This window comes from Gobio gobio (genome assembly GCF_949357685.1).
Source record: "Gobio gobio genome assembly, chromosome: 17".
In the NCBI taxonomy this organism is placed as follows: Eukaryota; Metazoa; Chordata; class Actinopteri; order Cypriniformes; family Gobionidae; genus Gobio; species Gobio gobio.
The window spans coordinates 38,907,268-38,930,796 of NC_137110.1; the positions used below are offsets into that span (position 1 = coordinate 38,907,268).

Here is a 23,529-nt window from a genome sequence, read left to right on the forward strand (position 1 = left end):
CATTTCATCATCTTTTTCAGGAAAAAAGGTTGTAAAGGCATGTTATAAAGTGATGAAGGGATGTCTCGTCTGAGTTGAAAGCTGCTATTGGTCAATGCTTTGTAGTAGGCGGGCCAAAGTGGATATTTGTGTTTTGCCGTTTGATTGGCTGGTGGATTGTCCCTGCATTTGTTATCTGCTCTTTGATTGGCTGATGGATATTGTGGGCAAGTCTTGTCTATATTTGGGATCTGTTACACACGCATGTCGTCAGATTTGATTCAGAAATATGCTTTGCTGTCGCGTTCTTTAGTCTTCCATCAGACAATTTCATCCACTGCAGCTAAAAGAGCTAAAAGACATGGACGACCCTTCAGCTCAGTTTCAACATGATTCGGTAAGTTTAAAAAAAACACAATACTTTCATGAGAAAAAAATATTTTGTTTAAAAATTCATCATGGGTTCTTGAAACATCCATGAACTTTGGTGCAACTGAATGTCATGGACTCATTTGTTTTTTGATGTCCCATCTTTGAAGTGGTTTTCCTGCAGTTAACTTATTGTATTGTATTGTATTGTATATCTTTATTGTGATAAAGTCTTTGGCTCACCACCACATAAAATAGCTAAACAGGCAATGTTAAGAAAAACGAAAACAAAACACAGACAAATTCACATTACACAAACATAAAAATTCAATTCATGTCACTTTCATTTGGTTTGTCAATCACTTGTGTTGAGGGTTGAGAATTTTGCAGAGATGAGCTTAAATTAAATCATATTAGAATGATTTCTGTCGGATCATGTGACGCCATGACGAATATTTCCTTTTTTAAATTAAAATAGGAAACTGTTATTTTTCATTGTAATAAAATTTCACAAAGTTACTGTTTTAATTTATTTTTTGATCAAATAAATGCAGCATAAGAGACTTCTTTCAAAAACTATTAAAAAAATCATACGTTTCAACAGTAGTGTATATCATTGTAATACTCGGATCTGTAGGTCTTGAGGAATCCGTGCTTACCGAGTATTATGCGTGGGTTCTTGGCTATTCCTATATCTGTCGTGCCCACTGGATAGAGGAGTCAGACCAAGACTTCTGTGCTCAGAACTCAGTGTTTATTCCAACAATCTTTACTGTGCCTCTACATCGTACCACCCGATTACCTCGTGCGTTATCTCCTCTCCTTCACCCATTTTTCCTTCTCGCGATATCTCGCGCACAGTCTAACTTTATTTAAACCTTCCCATCTCACTTCTTACATAATACTCCCCTTCCTATAAGAAATGTCCTCATTTCTAATGCATGTAGACACCAACCCGTATAAGAGAACATAGCGATAACGTTGCATGTCACCAAACTTACATACATTTTTTTTTTTTTTTTTTTTTTTTCTCTTCTCAAACATAAGAACAATGAACCCATTATACTGCCTACTGTATACTGGCAGAAACAAGTCACATCGGTGCATTCAAAGTACACCAGTTTAGTACAATTGGAAGTCTTTTAAGTAAGCCGGCATCCGACGTGACCTTGGACGTACATGTGGTGTGGATGACTGTTCGACAGGGGACGCTGGGACACCAGTGGGTATTTCCACTCTCATTGAAGTTGGCAGTTGGGGGGGCTGTCCCAAGAATGGTGTGGGGCAAATGGCCCTTGCATTGTCTGTTGAAACTTCCGGTAAAGGTCCGTACTGCGGCCGAGGTTGGTGTGCTGGCGACAAACGCAGCATGGGGGGTCCAACGGAAGGTTCTGGGGTCATTGGTGTAACATGAGGTGGGATTAGCCCTGATAGCGTATTCAGAGTGTTTGGTTTGGTAGTTAACTGAGGTGTGGGGGGTGTGCGTGTTTGTAAGTGATCAGTAATGTATGGCTTCATGCGGTTATAGTGAATGACTTTGGTTTTGGCCTGTGGTTTGGAAGCGTCACGAACAGCAAAATCCACGGGGGTCAAACTACCAGGGGGTGCTATTGAGTGTAAGACTTCATAAGGACCCACCCATCGAGGGCATAGCTTATTATGTTTGTTGGCTGGATCATCAATGAGTACCAAGTCACCCGCCTTGTACGGTGTGTATTTAACATGACGGTCATAGTAATGCCGTTGTTGTACTTGCGCTTTGTCCCGAAAGGCAGTTGCCGACCGATAAGCAGCGGACAATCTTTGTCGTAGCGAGTTAGCAAACGCTGCGGGTGTACCCGTGGTGGCTGAAGTGACAGATGTGCCATCTTGAAACAACGCACCCAAGGGAACGCGGGCCTCACGCCCGTGTGCTAAAAAAAAATGGCGTGAACCCTGTGCTAGAATGATTGATGGTGTTGTAGGCTAATGCAACATGCGGTAGGTGTTCGTCCCATTCCTTACCAGACTCAAAGAGGTATTTGGCGAGCTCATCTTTTAAGGTGCGATTGAAGCGCTCCACAGCCCCGTCGCATTGGGCGTGGTAGGGAGATGTGCGGAGCTTTTTTATGTTCATTAGCTTACAGAGATTTTTTATGAGATCTGATTCGAATTGTCTGCCTTGGTCGGAGTGTAAGGCATCTGGAATCCCATGTTGCGGTATATAATGGTCGAAAATGCACCCTGCCACTGAGATAGCTGTCTGATCCCTCAAAGGATACAGATTTACAAATTTTGTGTAGAGGTCCATCATCACTAGAACATAACGGTTGCCTTTAGTTGACGGAGGTAGTTCTGTTATGTCTGCGGCGACAATTTCGAATGGTCGTTCGGGAGATATGGAAATGAGTGGAGCCTGTGGACGGGGCACAGGCGAACGCCGTGACTGACAAGCCGCGCATCGAGAACAATGTTTAGATATGTCGGCAGACATGTAGGGCCAATAAAAGAATCGTCTAGCCCTATTCAGCGTTTTAGCATGGCCATAGTGCCCAGTTGAAGGATTGCCGTGAACATGGGCTAATATGTCTGGAACCAAGGACGCCGGGATGATAACTTGCAGGACGTCTTCAGTAGAAGAGTTCTGCGACAGTCTACACAAGACACTTTCATGTGTAGTTAAACGACTGAATTGTGACCACAGTTTCCTAACGTACGGTGACGAGTTTCGGAGCCTCCACAAAGGGGGCTTATGTCCCGCTTCCACCCACGAAAGGACGGTGGCTAAGTCATAGTCAGATCGTTGTTGTTCTGCTACTTTCCAGTCACTTTGAATTTGGATTAAGTTCGTTGTGACATAATTTGGACTAGGCGTGACTACGAGAGAATTAACATCCTTCTTGTGTGTTTGCGGAGGTGTCACCGCCAGGTTTGATTGTGGCTCGCACAATGGGGTCTGTGTTGCGACCGAAGACATGGCGGACTCCCGTATATTGCCATTCTCATATTGAACAACCTCAACCTGTGGCCTCCGAGACATTGCGTCTGCGTTCAAGTGTTTGGCACCTTCGCGGTGGCGCACGCACCAATCATAGAGGTCTAATTCGACCGCCCAACGTGCGCGTCTGCCTGTTGGATCATGGTCCAAAGGGAGTTTTTTGAGTCCAACCAAAGGTTTATGGTCAGTGATGATAATAAATGGGTGGCACGCAAGGTAGTGGCGGAAATGGCGCACCGACCACACAATGGCGAATAATTCTCGATCGAAAGTGGACCATTTCCTTTCCGACGCTGACAGCACATGGCTGGCGTATGCAATAACATGCTCCTTGCCATTCCCTTGTTGTGAGAGTACAGAGCCGACCGAACACAGGGACGCGTCTGTGTAAAGTAAGAAGGGTATCGAAAGATTTGGAAAGGCCATTATAGGCGGCGACGTTAATGCTTCCTTTAACACGCGGAACGATTCATCCGCCTGAACTGACCAAGTGAATGTAACACCCTTGTGTGTCAACCGGTGTAAGGGTTCTGCCGTATGAGCGAAGTTTCTGATAAACCGTCGGTAATACGAACATAAGCCTAAGAAAGCCCTGACCTGCGTGGCAGATGTTGGAATTGGCCACGTCTTAACTTTCACGATGTTTGATGGGTCAGGCTCGACTCCGGCGCTGGAGACACGATGACCTAAAAACGTAACTGAGGGGCGTGCCAGATGGCATTTAGACGGCTTGAGCTTGAGACCGGCCGAACGAAAGCGTTTGAAGACGTCGCGCAAGTGGTTCAGATGTTGTGCAAAGTCCGTGCTGTAAATTATTATATCGTCTAGATAGATCAAGCAAATGCTCCAATGAAGACCGCGGAGCACCAACTCCATTAAGCGCTGGAAGCTAGGTGGTGCGTTTGATATACCCATGGGCATCATGCAAAATTGATAAAGCCCTGCGCCTGTCGAAAACGCAGTTTTTTCTTTGTCTGCTGGGTTAAGGGGTATTTGCCAATAACCAGCAGTCAAATCAATCGTGCTGAACAGTTGCGCTCCAGACAGCCTATCTAGCGTGTCGTCGACCCGCGGAAGTGGGTGCGAGTCCTTAATCGTGACCGCATTAAGTCTTCGGTAGTCAACACAAAACCGGTGTGTACCGTCTTTCTTTCGAACGAGCACAACCGGGGCCGACCATGGGCTCTGTGACTCCTCAATGACGCCACGCTCCAAAAGCCTAGAGACCTCTTGTTGCATTATGTTCTGTGTCGCTGGTGATGTGCGATATGGGCGCAGTTTGATTGGCGCAGCGTCTCCTGTGTTAATGGTGTGTGTGACTAAATCTGTCTTTCCATAATCATGTGGATGCGAACTAAAAATGTCGGAAAATTCTGTCAGCAAATCCCTAAGCAATGACTGTTGGTCTTCATTTAAGCAGGTGTCCGCTAAAAGAGTGTCTTGAACAGAATTTGTATCGTCAGTGGAGGTGGGTACAGCTGAAACTAGGACGTATTCGTCTTGTGTTTTTCCCGTTACGGAGAAAAACTGGCCAACGGGGCATCCCGCCTCTAAAGAGACCGGTTGGTTTGTCGGGTTGACGACTCTAACGATGCCTCTACCATTTTGAATTGATGTTAGAGTGCGTGCGATGCCTAAGGACACAGTCTGAGGAGACTGAGGCTCTAAAATACCCACATATGAGTCTGTTAAGGGGTTTGCGACAGCACCGTCTTTAATAGAGACTGAGATTGCCATTTCTGACATTGGTGGTACTGTTACCTGTGCAATAGTGATCGCTGCACTCTGAACTGGAATGAAGGACTGTGGCGGTGAAAGAAATACCGTAGTGTCATACAATCGTAGCTGTTTGTGTGGTATGTCGACCGTAACTGCGTGTTTGACCATGAAATCCCATCCGATAAGTACCGGATGGGTTGCTGTTCGTGTCACGTGAAAAATGTGAGGAAATGTGGCGTCTCCAATATGCACAGGGGCTGTTACAGAGCCAAGTATGTCTAATGGTTGTCCTGTGACTGAGGAGGCCAACACGAACGACTTAGTAATAGGTTGAGATGCCAAGGCTGGGATCGATCTACGACAGTCGTCGGTAATGAGGGATAAACCCGAACCGGTATCGACTAGAGCGTAGATTTCGGTGCCAGCCAGTGTAACTTGAATGAATGGTGTAGGTGGGGTGGATGTATAGTGTATATCATCAGAGTGGACCATTAAGTGTGTTGCAGCTGACATTCGGTCCCCAATGACAGCTTCTACTCGTTTCCCTGACGTGGCGAAGGAGGGGCTGTATCTCTTTTGACTGGAGAGAAATGTACATGACGGGTAGGGGATGTGTGAGAACGTGGTGATTGTTTGTAGTGTGGGGGTGGGGGTGGTGACGGTGAGCTGTGGGTGCGATAACCTAAATGTCTGTACTGTGAGTTTGGGGAGGGCGAGCGAGTGGCGCGTGGTCTGTCATCATAGACTAAATGGGGTCGGCGCTCTCTCGAAGGGGAGCGGTCTGGTCCAGGGTGTGTGTAACCGTGGCTATGGATATGTGACTCACAATACAGGGGAGTGGGGGAATAGCTGCGACGACTCCGATGACGGGGGTCTTCATAAGATGCAGTGTGATCGTGAGTAGAGCGGCGGCGTTGCGATGAGCTGTAGTCATCATAGGGTTGTTGCTGTCGTTCTCTCTGCAAGTGCTGTGCCGGGCGGCGGCAGTCCTGACAACAATGGTGATAGTTTTCCCACTCAGGGTGGTGAGTCCGTGGTGTCATGTTGTAGTCAACAGCTGCGCAGGCGTGTGTAGTTTCTGTCACCTTGTGCTGAAGGTTGGTGATCTGCTGTGAGAGTAAGTCCAGACGTTCGTCAGTCCGACGCTGGTGGGACTGGCGTAAAGTATGCAGGTCCATCCGGAGGTCAGCAATGGCTGACGCCAGATCTGCTACAGGCGTTGGCGACGCTGTGGCAGCTGAGGGTTGCTGATGCACAGTCACTGGCATGATAGCTGTTGGATTGGCTATGCTGATAGCCAACTGTGCACGTTCACATTGACTGGCTATTTTTAAAGCATTGTCCAAAGTCACTGCTCCATGCTCGTGTATTTTCAATTGAAGTGCAGGATCTAAGCCAGTCACAAATCTACGAAAAATCTCACAATTTCGGGCTGTGACATCATACTGAGAAAAAGCTTCCGACACCAAGTTGGTGAGCTCAGCTGCGTAAACTTCGAGAGGCTCTTGAGGTTTGCGGGGGCGGGCATTCAAATGCGTTTGGAATGTGGCCAAAAATGTTGCACGTCCAAAAACAGCACCTAAACTGGCCTTAGTCAGATCATAGTCCACTTTAACAGCAGGGGAGAGCGACTGCCAATATGCAAATGCGGGTCCCGTGAGTTTAGCAGGAAGAAGTTTAGCTTTATCTGGTGGTATGGCAGAAACATTAAGTGCAACTTCAAATCTCTGTATCCATGAGCCGAATGGTTCAGCGTTATCACCCGAAAAGGGAGCAGGAAGATCAATTCTAAAGGGCACATGTGCATTTGTACCAGCCACCGCGTTATGTGGTTGCGGCAGCTCCACGATAACATTCTCATCATCCGCCATTTCGTGCTCGGGCAACGGCGAGAGGAGGGATAAGGAAAAAAATTCCTTTTGCACGTAATCCGAACTTGCAAAAAAATAGCACCAAAAATATTATTATGAATAATATAAACGTGCCTGCAGGTTGATGTGGCTATATTACGTTGTTCAGAGTCAAACAGCAAATGTCCATACAGAAATCATAAAGATAAATAGCCAACCAGCGCTGCCACCAGTGTAATACTCGGATCTGTAGGTCTTGAGGAATCCGTGCTTACCGAGTATTATGCGTGGGTTCTTGGCTATTCCTATATCTGTCGTGCCCACTGGATAGAGGAGTCAGACCAAGACTTCTGTGCTCAGAACTCAGTGTTTATTCCAACAATCTTTACTGTGCCTCTACATCGTACCACCCGATTACCTCGTGCGTTATCTCCTCTCCTTCACCCATTTTTCCTTCTCGCGATATCTCGCGCACAGTCTAACTTTATTTAAACCTTCCCATCTCACTTCTTACATCATGAATAAAAAATATTGGTCCATTTTTTGTTACCAGTTAATGTGTTGAAGTACATCATCATTTGTCGACCTTATATTCATGTGACAGTATAATAAAGTAATGCATTCGCTGTATATAAAAAAAGAATATTAATGAATAAATGAACATTTTATGAATATTAGGCTATAAATGGGGAGTGGCAGACAGTCAGAAAAGCTTTGGGTCCGAGGTTTCTGACGCTGGGGGAAGCCACCCACAAAAAAATGGTCTTGGCTGTCATAAAGTGAATGGGTTGGTTAAATAAACATTTCACTTTGTGCACCTGATCCAGACACACCCACTACCGCACTACTGTTTCAGGGTGGATATCCATTTACCCCAGAGAGAAGAGTTAATTCACTAATCTGTTGTCCTTTATGCACAAAAGGCTCTATCAACCTGTCTGCACTTTAACACAGTTGCATCATCACATTCACCACCCAGCTGTAGGTGTGTGTATTCACCTTTCACTCCGCTCACCTTTATACCTTCTTTCTCCCAGTTATTCTTGTTCTGGATTTTTTTTCTCATTATCTGATGGATTGCTTTTCTGCAGTTGCTCAGTGAACTAAATTCACAATCTCCTTCGTAATATGGAGCATTTATTTACTTGCGTGACTCCAGCGAGAGGGCAACAAGTTCAAGGCCTTTATGACCAACTCCATTACAAATGCTATGAGCTCGGCTTAGAAGCAAGTTTTGTTTGTGTACCAACGTATAAAGTGCGCTCACTCAGAGGACCTCGGTGTCATGGCCTTCAGGTTAACACACACAGAAGCAGCAAAGCTGGAACGGACATACACTAGTTATGGGGTCTGATAGTGCTAAAATATGCTTGAAAAAAAACATTTGAATCATTGCCACTTTTGTGAACATGTGCACAGCTCTATCTCTCACCTTGTAAACACCACTGGTAATATCTGTTACTGATAGTAAATTGAAATGACAGTAAAAATAGATTACAAATTAAGCTTTAAACTATACTCCAATTTGTTTGCTCACTGAAGGAGAACTTTTCTTTTTTTGAACAACACTAAATCCCAAAGATATGTTGTTTGAATTCTGTCATCTTTGCATCTTTCTATTTTCAGTTTTTACCTGCATTCATTTTTGAGCCAGTCAACTGGACTATGCCAGCTAGCCAAACATTTACCCCTTGCCTCAATTGATCTGATCTGAAATGAACTTACCTGATCTGAACTGCCATGAACTTCTCTGATCTGAACTGTTTCTATTTTCAGTTCCACACCACATCTGTAGTGCGCACCACTATCATTGACATTTATTTTGAGTAGAAAACAAAGTATACACACTCTGAAGGACTTTATAGGTCTTGTGTCGTATATCATGTGGATAAGCTCCCTCAGTGGCAGCACAACCTCTGACCATATACAATCAGGGCTCATAAATTCTCAGATTACCATTTTATGATATCAAAAGAAGTCCTTACAAGTGATCTTATATCAGTGGTTCTCAATCGTTTTTTGGCCAGAACAATATTGTAAGGCCCCATAACGTCTCCAGTCGCTTGTGATTTACTGGATGAGGATAAAGCTTCAGTAGAAAAATGTGTATTCTAAAAATGCCCATGGAGTTATAAGATTCTATACATTTACATGACTTTTTGAACTCACACGGCATGAAAAAAGGTGTATCCATATCTTCACACCTAAGAGTCTTCAGTCCTAGCACACCCAGCAGTGTTTCAGCTGTATATGTCCGTGAAATTTCACGGATTTCTTTATACGTCCGCATATGTGAGATTTCCGTGTTACTCTGACCCACTTTTTCCCACATACATCCGGTAAACATCAAATTACACAGGAGTATACCATGCCCGGATATTGCCGGATTTCAGTGTTTTCATGCAGTGTCATGTAATGTAAGTTTTTCCAAAACAGTGGATCCCCTGGTTCTTCAAAGAAAACAAATTAGGCATATCTTAATTGTTAGTTTATCTTATTTTAATCCTTGTTTTGTCTTGGTTTAAATAATTTGAAGTCATCTTGAGGCTCTCATCCGAAGTTGGGCTAATGCTCCCTGGTTGATCAAAGCGTGCTTTACTGTATTCATAAAATAAAACGATCCACCATGAATCATGATAGTGTTTATTGTTAAACCATGCTACACCAACCTGATGCACTCATATGACCAGTTTACAGGTGTATTTGGTACGAAGGTGCACCTGCCAAGCAAATGAATGTGAATGCAAATCACGTACAAAAACATGGCTGATAATGTGAGAGTTCACAAAAAGTTTATGCAAACATGCTTTTATTGTAATATGAGTGTGCACAGACACATACAAACATGGTAAATGGTCTGTTTTGTATTGTGTTTCTCTGTTTAGGATTTGATTGATATCTTATGGAGGCAGGATGTCGATTTGGGGGTGGAACGAGAGATCTTTGATGGATGCCTTCGGCAGAAGGTGGAGACCATGAAAGAAAGAGAGGGAGAGTTGAAAAGCGAAAAAGAGCTTGAAAGGATAATGCAAAGGTTACAGAAACTTGACAAGGAGACTGGAGAGTTTTTGCCTAGTCCTTCATCTGTGAACTCCCAGGTAACCATTTCATTAGCTACACATGTAAACAAATAAACACTGTGAATCCCTGAATTAATACAGAAAACCTTAAAGGGATAGTTCACCCTATAATGAAAATTGTGTCATCATTTACTCATCCTCAAGCTGTTCCAAACCTGTATGACTTTCTTTCTTCTGCTGAACACAAAAGAAGATATTTTGAAGATTATGGTAAACCAAACAGTTGATGGAGCACATTGACTTCCATAGTAGGAAAAAAAAATACAATGAAAGTCAATTGGGACCATCAACTGTTTGGTTACTGACATTCTTCAAAATATCTTATTTTGTGTTTAGCAGAAGAAAGAAATTCATACAGGTTTGGAACAGGTTCGTGAGCGAGTTTGTGAGTGAGCAGTTTTGGGTGAACTATGTCTCTCAAAATAGCACCTGTACAAACACCCACACACTCTCTATCGATTAGTGTTGCTAACAGAGTTATTTTCACTATGTTTTAGGCTGTGCCGTTCTCAGAGACGTTGCCCTCTACAGTGTCTACTCAGCATTCACCTGTTACCCAGAATCCCCTGCTATCTGCCCTGCTATTGTCTAAGTCTCAGAAGCCTCCTTCTCAGGAGCAGGCTTTTAGTGAACTGCTGTCACTGCCAGACTTACAGGTACTTATGCACACAATGCAGAAAGACACACACAGACACGCCTGAACTGGTGCATTATTATCATGTGAATTTAGGGATACATTTTCTTCATTGGCAACTGCAGAAATTGTTGCCTGGGAGTTCACAGATAAAGGACTAGGCAAATACTCTCCAGTCTCCTTGTCAAGTTTCTGTAACTTTTGCATTATCCTTTCAAGCTCTCTCTCGCTTTTCAAATCTCTCTCTTTGTTTCATGGTCTCTAGATGTTACTGAAAAAGTAACATTAGATTTAAGTAACATAGTGGTAATTGTAATATGTTCTGTGGTAATTATAAAATCACATGTTCTTAGAAAAAAAGAGTGAGCATTTAATAATTGTTTAAATGGTGTATTAAGTGATTAAAAGCTAACATGTTTGACAGATGCCTTTTACTGTCACTGCTAGCTAACATACAAGACAATAACATTTTTATTCTTATACTATTTTTTTTCTTTTTCTAAATAGTAACTTTGGCTCAACCTCTGTTTACTTAAATATGCTTTATAATACACAATAATTTTATTTAAAATATAATTTAATTTTAATAAATTATAAATTAAAACTTATTAGCTGTTCAATATATTCAGGTAAAACGTAAAATAAGCAAATAGTACCATATATCTAATCAGTAATATTAAAAAGCAATAGTAATTAATTTGAGGTGTGTGCTTATCTCAGATACCGTGAGTTAATGTTTACATTTTTCATGGAATAGTATGCAGGTAATGTCTTTATTATCACTGAAATGACTGACCCCAAACCTTGAAACTAATGAACTTATGAGTCATAGCTAGTCCTTAATAAATACAAAGTTCTAAAGAACATAAATATTTTGTTAATGTCAATTTATCGATTTAATGCATCCTTGCTGAATTAATTTAATTTCTTTCAAAAAACAAAAAAATCTTACTGACCCCAAACTTTTGAAAGGTAGTGTATATAATTTAGTTTATTATGTACAAGTCACGTTTATTTATATAGAGCTTTATACAATACCGATTGTTTCAAAGCAGTTTTACAGTGATAACAGGAACATGATTCAGTGATGCAAACAGTTCATTTCGGCTGTACAGCAGCTCCAAAAGAAAATAATGTGATTGTTCAGCTGAAGATAGTTCAGTGTTGATGTAGTTCCGTTGATAAGATCATCAATTAATAAATTAGTTTATTTCATCTATAAAGCAGCTCTGCAGAATAAAAAAGTCATTGTGATGTCACCGTCCATCGTCAGTGATGTTCTTGTCCAATAGTGTCAGTGCAGTCAAATAAATAATATTGCTTATATTAAGTGTCCCCAACTAAGTAAGCCAGAGGCAACAGTGGCAAGGAATCCAAACTCCATCAGGTGACAAAAATGGGGGGGGGGGGGGGGAACCAGGTTCAGTCGGTGGGCCAGTTCTCCTCTCGCCAACAAACACACACGGTGTGATTATGATTCAGGCTGCATTACAAGTCAGAAATCAGATTGTGGCTTGGTGGCGTTCAAATATTTCATCCAGTTCCTTTTGCTTGAAGATCGAATTCAGCATGCTGGTATGCAGACGAAGCTGGTTATAGGTCTGTGCAGAGGAGTTGCAGAGGTCTGGTTCTTGTGGTCTTTGCTGAGGATATGGCTATCGTGTCGACGAGGCCTTCACAGGGGATTGTCTAGTTGACAGGTGACCTTCAGGGCTGCGTTGTGGTCGTGTCTAGGTGCAGGTCCATCATCTCTCCGGATACAGACCGGATACAGCTGACTATGGTAACCTCGGGATAAACAGAGAGACTAATATTAGAGTAGATTATTAGAGTACTTTTACGATGTAATAAGTACAACGGTTGTTATGGGAAGTGTTCCCGGTTCCAGATGACCTCATTTATGCAGCCAAACAATCCTTTAACGGATGTGAATTATAGAAATGTGATAATGTGTTATGTGTATGCTAGGTTAATAAGATGTGTTTTTAGTCTAGATTCTGGCCAGAATTTTGAGATCGCAATAGATGAGACAGACTATAATGCATTAAGAGCTCGCTCAAGTACTAAGGAGCTAAACCATTTAGTGCTTTGTAAGTAATTAGCAAGATTTTAAAATGTATGCAGTGTTTAATAGGGAGCCATATGGTCATACTTCCTGGTTCAAGTAAGAACTCTAGCTGCTGTATTTTGGACCAGCTGGAGTTTGTTTATTAAGCGTGCAGGGCAACCACCCAGTAGAGCACTACAATAATCTAGCCTTGAGGTCATGAACGTATGAACTAACTTTTCTGCATTTGTCATATGTCGTAATTTAGATATATTTTTAAGAATAAAAATGTGGTTTTACAGATGCTAGAAATGTGGCTTTTAAATGAAAGATTGGTATCAAAGGGCACTCCCAGGTTCCTAACTGACAACGAAGACTTGACAGAGCAGCCATCAAGTGTTAGACAGTATTTTGGGTTATTACGTGCAGTGGTTTTTGGTTCAATAATTAAACTTCTGTTTTTTAGAATTAAGCAGTTGGAAATTACTAGTCAATTAATTTTTTTATATCAACTATGCATTCTGTTAATTTTGTGAATTGGTATGTTTTGTCAGTGTGCGAAGAAATACAGAGCTGATTATCATCAGCTTAACAGTGAAAACTAACAGCATGCTTCCTAATGATATCTCCAAGGAGTAGTATGTACAGGATGAAAAGCAATTGTCCTAGTACTGAGCCTTGCGGTACTCCATACTGAACTTGTGATCGATATGACACCTCTTCATTTACTGCTACAAAATTATACCATTCAGATGACCGAAAGTATAATTTGTACAGTCTATGTATGTATGTACATTTCCACTAAAATCGTAGTGGCGAGATGAATAATAAACAATTTTTCAAATAAATGTAATACTTTTTAATACATGTCAAAAATGTCTGGGTTGCCTATCATGCCTCATCATAAATTATTAAAATAAAATTTTCTTAACCTAAAATTATTTAAATATACCTAATGTATTTTAATATACTGTTTTGTTTCTCTGTTAGTATTATCTGGATGTTTTGGAGTCTGAGGGCTCAGGATTGCCCTTAGAGGATATCACCGAAATCTGCCAGCACAACCTGCCAGAGCCACAGAGAGAAAACTCAACAGATGCATTATGTGGCATCAGTGAACTCACACAGACAGTATCAGACTCTTTTGAGGTTGCTCAACCTTTGTCAGGCATGCCCTCTGACCCATTAGAAATCCTGGAAACATGCATACAGACGTTCTCAGATCCAGGCAATCCCACACCTTCACCTTCAAACACAATTTACAGCTGCAGTACCCCTGAGAATCAAGGGATTTTAACTAAATGCCAAATAAACTCAAGCGATTCAACCCTCAGTGAGTTTCACCCTGATATAAATACTTATAACATCAATAGCAGCCCACCCATTGAGCCTGGAAGGAATGCTCCACAAATGCTTTCACACTTTGAGGAGCATCACGTTCTTCTGGGTTTTGATGACTCTGATTCTGTTGGCTCTGTGGATTTAGAGACATCCCTCTATGCTGCCGAAACCTTAAGCAACGGCCAATCTGACAAGGACGAGCTGGAGAGCATCCAATCAGATTACAGCGATCTGCTGCCTTTATCTCTCCACTCTGAGACTGTAGAGGCAACACTGTATGAAACTGCGACGTATGCACAATACCAAACTCAAAATGACTCAACACCTGAATATTCACAAAGAGAACCTCAGTCAAATCTCACAACCACAAGCAGAGCTGCAGGTGTCCGGCGAGCATGTCGAGATGAACAGCGAGCCCGAGCGTTGAGTTTGCCACTTAGTGTGCATGACATCATCAACCTGCCAGTGGAAGCATTTAACGAAGCCATCAGCTCCTGCAAACTCAACAACGCTCAACATGCACTCATAAGAGACATTCGAAGACGTGGCAAGAATAAAATGGCAGCCCAGAGCTGTCGCAAACGAAAGATGGATAGTTTTGTTGATCTCGAAGACGAGATTGAGGTTCTGAAGATGGAGAAGGATAAAAGCCAGGAAGAAAAAGAGAGAAACTCTAGAGATCTTCGCGAGACGAAAGAGAAGCTCAGGAATCTCTACAATGAGGTGTTCCGACAGTTGAGAGATGAGCGTGGAAACTCCTACAATCCTAGAGAGTACAAACTACAGCACAGCACTGATGGCACGGTTTACCTGCTGCCACGTAGCGCAGCCAACAAGAAAAATACACTGACAGAGAATTTGGCCACTGCTGTATAACACACCTGAAGTACCTATAGCGAAGCTCTTTGGTTTTTGGTCTTTGTAACTTGACACAGCAGTGGCTTTGGGTTTCAGTTGTTGTGGCCTTGAGGAGTCATTGGCCTTGTTTATGTCTGTTTGGTTGGTTGATTGGTTTAACCAGTTAAAAAAGCATCATCCCCCTAGCTGCTGTTTTCAGTCAAGCAGTCCGCCTACTTGAATGGGGAAACACTGAAATCCCCCAAATGATGTCAATGTTACATTTAAATAACTAAGCGAAGTATGACAACTATGGTATTATAAAATGTACATCCAGCTAATGCATACACAGTTCCAGTCAAAAGTCTTTAAGATTTTTATTGTCTCTATCACTCACCAAGGCTGCATTTATTTGATCAAAAATACAGTAATATTGTGAAATATTTCTATAATTTAAAAGAACAGTTTTCTATTTTAATATATTTTATAATGTAATTTATTAGTGATGCCAAAGCTGAATTTTCAGCATCATTACTCCAGTCTTCAGTGTCACATGATCCTTCAGAAATCATTCTAATATTCTGATTTGGTGCTTAAGAAACATGTCTTATTATTATCAATTTTGAAAACAGTTGTGCTGCTTAATATTTTTTATGGAAATCGTAATGCATTTGTTTCATAATTCTTTGATGAATAGTACGTTCAGAATATGGCATTTAGTTATTTTTGTAAGAATGTAGAAGTATTTACTGTTGGTTCAAGTTCATCCTTGCTGAATAATCTTTAATTTCTTGAAACATCTTCCTGACCTCTGTATACTGTATATAGACAATATATATGTGTGTAGACCTACTCATGTAGATCCATATCACAAGTAGTACTATCCTCATGGGTAGAGTTTGGGCAGAGATTATTTATTGACACCTTCATTTGATATATTATATGATGAGATTCTGTATAAACTGAATAGTCATACTGTATGTAGATTTTTGAAAGGCTGTCTAAGATATTCACATGAAAAAATACTATAGTATATTATAGTAAAATTACTCTAGTAAAGATACTACAGTAAATTGTAGTTTATTATAGTATTTATTACACTTTGTTCATTTATACTACAGCATACTGTAGTATTAAATATAGTCAATTGTTAAACTATAGTAAATACTACAAGGTATACTACAATGTACTGTAGTATATTTACTATAGTATGGTTCAAAAGCACTATAGTATTTACTTGAGTAATTTTACTATAATATACTAAGATTTGATGCATATACTTTAGATCTGAAACATAAACCTGCTTTATGAGTACTTGTGTTATAATTATTATGCAAGCTTTAAGCACATAAAACATATTTCGTTTTCTAAAACTCTCTACAGAAGATTGTCATGTAATTCCAATATATATTCAAATCCAATAAAAACGGGTTAAAAGCTAAACACAACATCCATTTGTGTATTCGCTAAATATTGACTATTGATTATGCTTTTAATTTTATGTAGCATTATTGTGCCCCCTGCTGGAGCAAAAGCAACAGCAAAATTATGCTGGGAGTGTTTCATCATATTACAAATCTGCCTCTACAGTTTTAAAGTACATACCATACATATAATAAACACATGAATGGACATCTTCATTAACACAGAAACAAACAAACGTCCAACTTGAAGTTTATTATACTTCATAGGCACTTTCCATTTACACATATCAGACAAAGGAATCACACAATGGAAAAAAGATTTACATCAACTAAATTCTTATACACGAAACCTAATTCTACTGTTGTAGCAGGCAAGTTCCCGTTATGGCATTATGAACAGGCAAAGAAGTAGTTCGGAAAACGTGTTGGGAATACTTTAAATATTCACAAACATTTATTTAATGCCCCTTTTCTCCCTCCTACTGATCTGTTTGATGTTTTAACCTCGATTTCAAGACTTTTAATCCACATAGGATATCAAAGATGTCAATCATTTCAGCCTGATCAAAGGAGTGAGAAATATTGGGCAAAGGGGGGTGCTTAGGGTAGTGAGCTTTTGGAATGTTGCAAGGACCCCGACTGGCCTTCTCGTTCATGCTCCTTAAAGTAAGTCTGTTCAATGCGATGGCAGAAAGAAAGCAGGTTGGAGAAGGATTTAACCTTTTCAGCAAGCTCGTCGCTGGTCAGTTGTGTGGTGAGTATGGTGAAAAGATGACCAAACACCAGAGCGTCTAGTTCAGTTGGCCTGTGACATTTAAAGTACAACAATTAGCAAAGATACCATGTAATAATTGAGTTATGCTGCATGTCTGTGTACTACTACAAGGCTACATTTACTTGATTTAAAATTCAGTATCAAATGGTAATGTATTCCTGTGATGACAAAGCTGAATTACTCCAGTCTTCAGGGTCACATGATCCTTCAGAAATCATTGTAATATGCCGATTTGGTGCTCAAGAAACATTTCTTATTATTATCAATGTTGAAAACAGTTTAATTTGCGTAAACCATGCCGCTTTTTTTTCAGGGTTCTTTGATGAATAGAAAGTTCAAAAGAACAGCATGTACTTGAAATAGAAGTGTTTTGCAACATTATAAATGTTTTTACTGCCACTTTTGACCAATTTATTGAATCCTTGCTGAATAAGAGTATTAATGTCTTTCAAGAAAACCTTTTGAACAATAGTGTATGTGCACAAAACGTACTGTTTGTTGAAAAAGTAGGGCTGTGTTCCTAATCGCTGTGACAAAGCCTGACAGCACTGACTCACATCTTCATACACCTGAGAAGAGGAAATCCACACAAAGCCTTATTACATACATTGGCTCCATTTATGAAAGAAAAAGTCTGGGTCAATGAATTACACTTAATTTATCTGCACACACACACACAAAAAAAAAATTACCTGCTCCAGATTCTTTCCAGACCATCCAATCGCATTCATCTTCCTCCGAATCTCCCACTGCTTCTGATAGGCCAGAGCGTGATTGAGGGGCCAGGAATAAGGACTGCTGTATCGTGGCCTAGAGATCTGCACATACATTACCATTAAATGGATACCATGATCATATATGCATGATCAGACATTTGGTGCTATTGATGTAATCTTTGTTAACAAGACATGTGTTGTATATGATTTGTGGACATCCTTATATGTGAAACATACCTCTGTAGCAGTATAGTCATCACACCACTGGATATACAACTAGAAAGAAGAGGCAAAGTTTCATTGGTCTGAACAGTTTATCATTTTTAAAATATTAATGTAAAAGACAAAATACATATTTAAAAAAATATATAAAGAAATATAATGTGCTAAAAAAAATTTTTTTTTAATAATATGGCTAATTAATCCAATACCAATCAAAAGTTTGGGGACAGTAAGGGGGTTTTTTTGTCGAGAAATTAATACTTTTACTTGATAAGAAGGCATTAAATTGAGACTTTTAAATTGTTACAATAACATTCTATTTCAATAGAGATCTTTCTTTTCATCAAAGAATGCTGAATGTATCATGGTTTCCACAAAGCAGTTTTCAACAATGATAATTTTCCTTGAGCTCCACGTCAGCATATTCAAATGATTTCTGAAGGATCATGTGGCACTGAAGACTGGAGTAATGATGATGATGATAATTCACAGGAATACATTTAATTTTAAGATATATTCATATAGAAAACAGTTCAATAAAATTTCACAATATTACTCTCTTTACTGCGTTTTGGGGCAAATAAATGGCGTTTTGATGAGCATAAGAGACTTCTTTAAAACACATTTTCTAAAAATCCAAACAAATCACAAACTGAACGGTAGTTTATGTAATACACAAAGACATGCTGACGTGTGCAGGTCTGTACCTCAGCAGTCAGCAGCATGTTATTGACCAACTCCATGTAAGCCTTCATCTCTGCCCTCTGGACATCTTCCAAACCGTCACTCAGAGAATGACCCTATGGACAGCAGAACGTCAGCCACATTCTAGGATTCATAAGGAGTTTGTTTTTTAGAGTGAGATTATGATACCATTACCTTTGCCTTTGTGAACTGAACAATCGGCCCCAATTCTGACACAACTTGATTTCCAACGTGGATAAAAGGAACCTTTCCTAATGAACAGAGAGGAAGAGACATAAGACATATCAACAAGAACTCATAAGTTCATCCTGACAAAAACAGACCTCCTTACCACTGCCTTTCCAACATCAGATAAGAATTTTAAAAAAAAATGTAATAAACAAAACAAAACATGAAAATGACTGTAAATATTGAGATAATTTGGTTACTCACCTGACGGTGACATGTATTCAGCATTGGCACGGCAGGACACCTGCACCGGCAGGCCGCACATCCTCAGGAAAGTCTGCAAAACAAGATTAAATTCATAATCCTAAAACAAGTGGGATTCAAAATGTGAATCGGCGAGCATGTGAATGAACAGGGTGATTACGGCGCTACTTTTCACCTGAACTGCCAGAGAGGATGCAGAATCTGACAGCAGGATTTGATCCTCTGCAAAAAAAAGAAAGAAAAACATATTAATGTGCATTTCATTTAATTTATTTTGTGGTTTTAAAGATCACATGCTAAATGTAAATATGAAGAGAAAAAACACCTTTTTTATCAGTTACCTTTAAGAGGTTGGTACAGAGTAGCATTTTCAGGCCATGGCTCAGCAGCTTCAATAGATCAAATAAAAAAATAAAAAAAAAACTTTCACACACATTACATACAATACAGTATCTTTCAGAAACTCTGACCTTTAAATATCTATCTATGTGAGATCACATTATAATATTGAACATATAATAGATTTCTTAATCGTTGACCCTGACAATAGCATTGCAAACAACAGAACTGTAACTGTTGTAAAGACACCTAATACATATATAACAGACTCGTGACCAGACATGTTGGCTTTACTCTACTAATATGCCGAGAAAAGAAATGCCTATGATTAAAAGAATCATTCATAAATAGATTAACGTTACCAACCTGACATGCCCATCTCTAGCACAACCCACTAACACGCCTATGGTCTCGCTACATTACACACAAGCGTAAACATTACCTGCAATCTGAGAGACGAAAGCCTCTGCAGCAAGAGACATGACAGCGCAGAACAAATCTACTTTAATCGAATTACAACAACTGATCGAAAAACGGAAATGGCACTAATTTTTCATGCAAGGGCAAAGCAAGCTTCTGTCCCAGTGTAGTGACGTCACCCAGAAGTTTTTCCTGCTTTCTAGCCAATCATGTGCCTTCTTTTCTTCTTCGTTTACTTTTTATTGGCGGTTGGCAAACCAGCTTATGGTGCATAACCGCCACCTAATGAACCGGAGTGTGTAGCTCCTAGGGGAAAAATAATATATTATATATTAATATATTTTAAAAAGCAATACAAATAAAATATAATTAGATAACATTATATTCTTATATAATTTCCGGTTTCTTTTAGATAATTTAACTAATGGGCCTATTTCTGAAATGGAAACCGGGGACATTTCCCATTTGAGTGGCAAAATAACTAAAAATCCCATTTGTTATTATCGGGGACATTATCGGTTATTATTATTTTATTATTAAAAACGGGGACAATATATTTTTTAATGTTTTTTGTTGTTGTTGTCTTTGTTGTTGTGGGCTCCCTATATTATTATTAACATTAATAATTATTATGATTTAGTTTGATTAAGATTTTTGGTCTGGTTTTAAACAAAACAAAAATCAAACAATGAAAACAGTTAATAGTAACCATTGTAAATCACAAGCCGTTCAAAACAACATAAATATGATATGATGAATAAAACTATTTAACAAATATAATTGTATTTAATACTTTAATTTTCACAAGTTTATACTACAAATTACTTTTTTAAAATGTTTTACTTCAAATGTTTTGTTAAGTTTGTGCTTGAAAATAAATTACTATCTATTGGTCTTGTTATTTAGCATTTTAGGCTTATTTTAAGCATGTGTTTGAGTATGTGTGTTCTGCACGTGTATTTGTTGCAAGTGTTATTGCTTAGGTTTTTTATATTTATAATTCAGATGTGTGTTCAGATGTTTAATCACTGCGTTGTGACTGCGGAACTTTTGGGGACAAAACAATCCGCACCCATGAGGCTCTGTTATAAAGCACATGCAAACAGTATTAGGCCTACTTTAATTTAACATGAATACTTAGTATGTTACTACCAGTCTATGGTTACTACCTTGAACTCGATATTTGACGATAATGACGCTCTGCTCTCGGTTGCGTTCTTCATGAAGTAGTAGCGGCGCGACCAAGTAGAGTCAGCCTATCTCACAGCGCCATCTGCTGGTGAAAAAATCACTTTTTTTTTTGCAATGTATGCGGGTTGTTTTGAACGAGCTGTAAAACGGGCTCCAAAAAAAGCTCCAGTCGGGTCGGGGACAGAACACATAAAAACCGGGACTGTCCCCGGAAAACGGGGACGTCTGGTCACCCTAGCCTATGTTTATTCCTTGTTGCTTAGGCTCATGCTCTAAATTCATATTGTTTGCACCTTCACTTTTTGTTTCCAGTAGGCTATTCATATTTTCACTTTTTCCAACATTATTCTTAAAACCTTTATATTTTAGCTAGATTATTATTATTATTTTTTTTATTATTTCGTTGTAACCATAATACAAACTCTTTATTACGGCTCTGGATGTTTTATATGCTAGGCTACTTGTTTATGTGCCTAATGTATTTCCTTAGTGGAGGTGCAGGTGTCTGCAGCAAGCAGGTCATTATGGTGCCATTAGAACCGGGCGCGAGCCATAAATCGTGTGCGCGGGCCAGTAGCCCGCGCGCTATTTCCACCGTGTGAGCTGCATCTCAATTGTTCTTTCGTCAAATAATACTATTATACAAATGATTATCCTTACTTAAATCTAGGCTATGCATGTGAACAAGAATGTGCATATAAATATTAATATGTGAAAACTGAATAACTAGGCTATAAAACAGACGCAGCAAACCTTTCTTCGTTATTTCATATGTAAATAGTCTATTGTTGAATTCAGGTTGATTGGGACGCATTTTCCCAGTCATCTAAATGGCAAAAAGTGTCCCACCTAAATTCACCCTATATATAATATTGTATTAGCCTAATATGAATAGCCTAGATGAGATATTGAATTATAATGTGTATATATATATATATATATATATATATATATATATATATATATATATATATATATATATATATATATATATATATATATATATATATATATATATATATATATATATATATATATATATATATATATATATATATATATATATATATATATATATATTATTGTATTGTATTCATTAATAAACACAAAAGGACACATTTGTACACTCCCATTTTATTAGAGCTCATTATACATGGAGTACATTTTGCTACAGATTTTCAAGTCATCTCATATTCAGCTCATATGCTTATTTTATTGTGGTGCTGTAGAATGTTCCAGGCTTGAGCAGAGGTTCGAGCATCTCACCCTGTTTTCCAAAAGAAAGAAAGGGTAGAACTAAAGAAACAACATTCAATATACACACTAAGTAATGCATCTATATGATTTTAGATATTCGACAAAATCCCGACATGGTATTTTAACGACAATGAATAAACAAAGAAAGAATCTCTAAACCAGCTATGGCAAGGCAAGGCAAGTTTATTTGTATAGCACATTTCATACACAGTGGCAATTCAAAGTGCTTTACACAGAAATGAAGTTAAAATATTAATCTTAACCGTTTGTTTTGCAATTTATTCAAATAAACGAAACATAATTTGAACAGTGGTTTGGTCGTTTATGTAGCCAGTGGTTTTATCTTGAAAGCAGACGTTTTTGCATCGTCCATATACTCCCCTAAAACCGAATCTGTGAATGTGCTGTGGAAACACACATTCGGTTCTACAGGGTATATATAGACGACGGAGCAAAGCTTGCGCAGAAATAAAATATTAGAAAATTGAGAGCACATCGTTTCAACAGTCCAGAGCACAAAATGAAAAGGCGTTGCCTAATTCGCACCCGAAAATTGAGTTTACACCCTGAAAATAAAAAGCAACTTCTTCATTTTAAACAAAATAATTTCAATTAAAATACTATTACGAGAAATTATATATCTGAAATAATAATAAAATAACATTCCAATTAAACCAATTAAAATATATAGGCTAAATAAAGTGTCTCTTAAAAAATAAAATGATGCTATTTTGAGGTAGGCTATTTATATTTACGTAGCATATTTCATGTTGCCATTTTCTATTTCCTAATCGAAATGAAATTGAAATTGAATTTGTAGACCATCACACACACACACACACACACACACACACACACACACACACACACACACACACACACACACACACACACACACACACACACACACACACACACACACACACACACTCACACTCACACACACACTCACAACCACCACCACCTCTCTCTCTCTCTCTCTCTCTCTCTCTCTCTCTCTCTCTCTCTCTCTCTCTCTCTCTCTCTCCTCGCCGCAATGCAGTAAGGTAGTAAATTAGGAGAACCCTCTCGCTTTCAAATTTAAATGATTCGTTAACAAAGAAACCAGAACAATCAAGTCAGGTTTACTCGTAGGAAAATACACAACATAATGCATAACACGTTTAGACTTGTCTGACTTAACCTCAAACTTGTCATAATGTCTTAATATTTCAT

General features: G+C 39.2%; 2 protein-coding genes across 3 annotated transcripts; one reads left to right on the plus strand and one right to left on the minus strand.

Moving 5' to 3' along the window:
* The first annotated feature begins 251 nt into the window (after positions 1-251).
* On the plus strand, positions 252-16,273 carry nfe2l2b (nfe2 like bZIP transcription factor 2b). 2 transcript variants are annotated; one of them, XM_079840793.1, is made up of 4 exons: positions 252-376; positions 9,780-9,992; positions 10,472-10,630; positions 13,646-16,273. In XM_079840793.1, the coding sequence occupies exons 1-4, from the start codon at positions 341-343 to the stop codon at positions 14,870-14,872; spliced, it is 1,635 nt and encodes a 544-aa protein (XP_079696919.1). In that variant the 5' UTR covers positions 252-340; the 3' UTR covers positions 14,873-16,273. The 2 variants fall into 2 exon arrangements, with proteins under 2 accessions (XP_079696919.1, XP_079696920.1); XM_079840794.1 differs by lacking the exon at positions 252-376 and adding an exon at positions 5,808-5,940 and having other exon boundaries at positions 13,646-16,267.
* A 203-nt stretch (positions 16,274-16,476) lies between these two features.
* On the minus strand, positions 16,477-20,049 carry mtx2 (metaxin 2). Its single transcript, XM_079840159.1, has 10 exons — positions 19,889-20,049; positions 19,449-19,496; positions 19,283-19,329; positions 19,108-19,180; positions 18,850-18,926; positions 18,678-18,770; positions 17,986-18,024; positions 17,725-17,850; positions 17,525-17,601; positions 16,477-17,062 (listed from the first exon to the last, which is right to left on the minus strand). Exons 1-10 carry the CDS (start codon positions 19,926-19,928, stop codon positions 16,858-16,860), a joined length of 825 nt encoding a protein of 274 aa, XP_079696285.1. The 5' UTR covers positions 19,929-20,049; the 3' UTR covers positions 16,477-16,857.
* Positions 20,050-23,529: the final 3,480 nt, after the last annotated feature.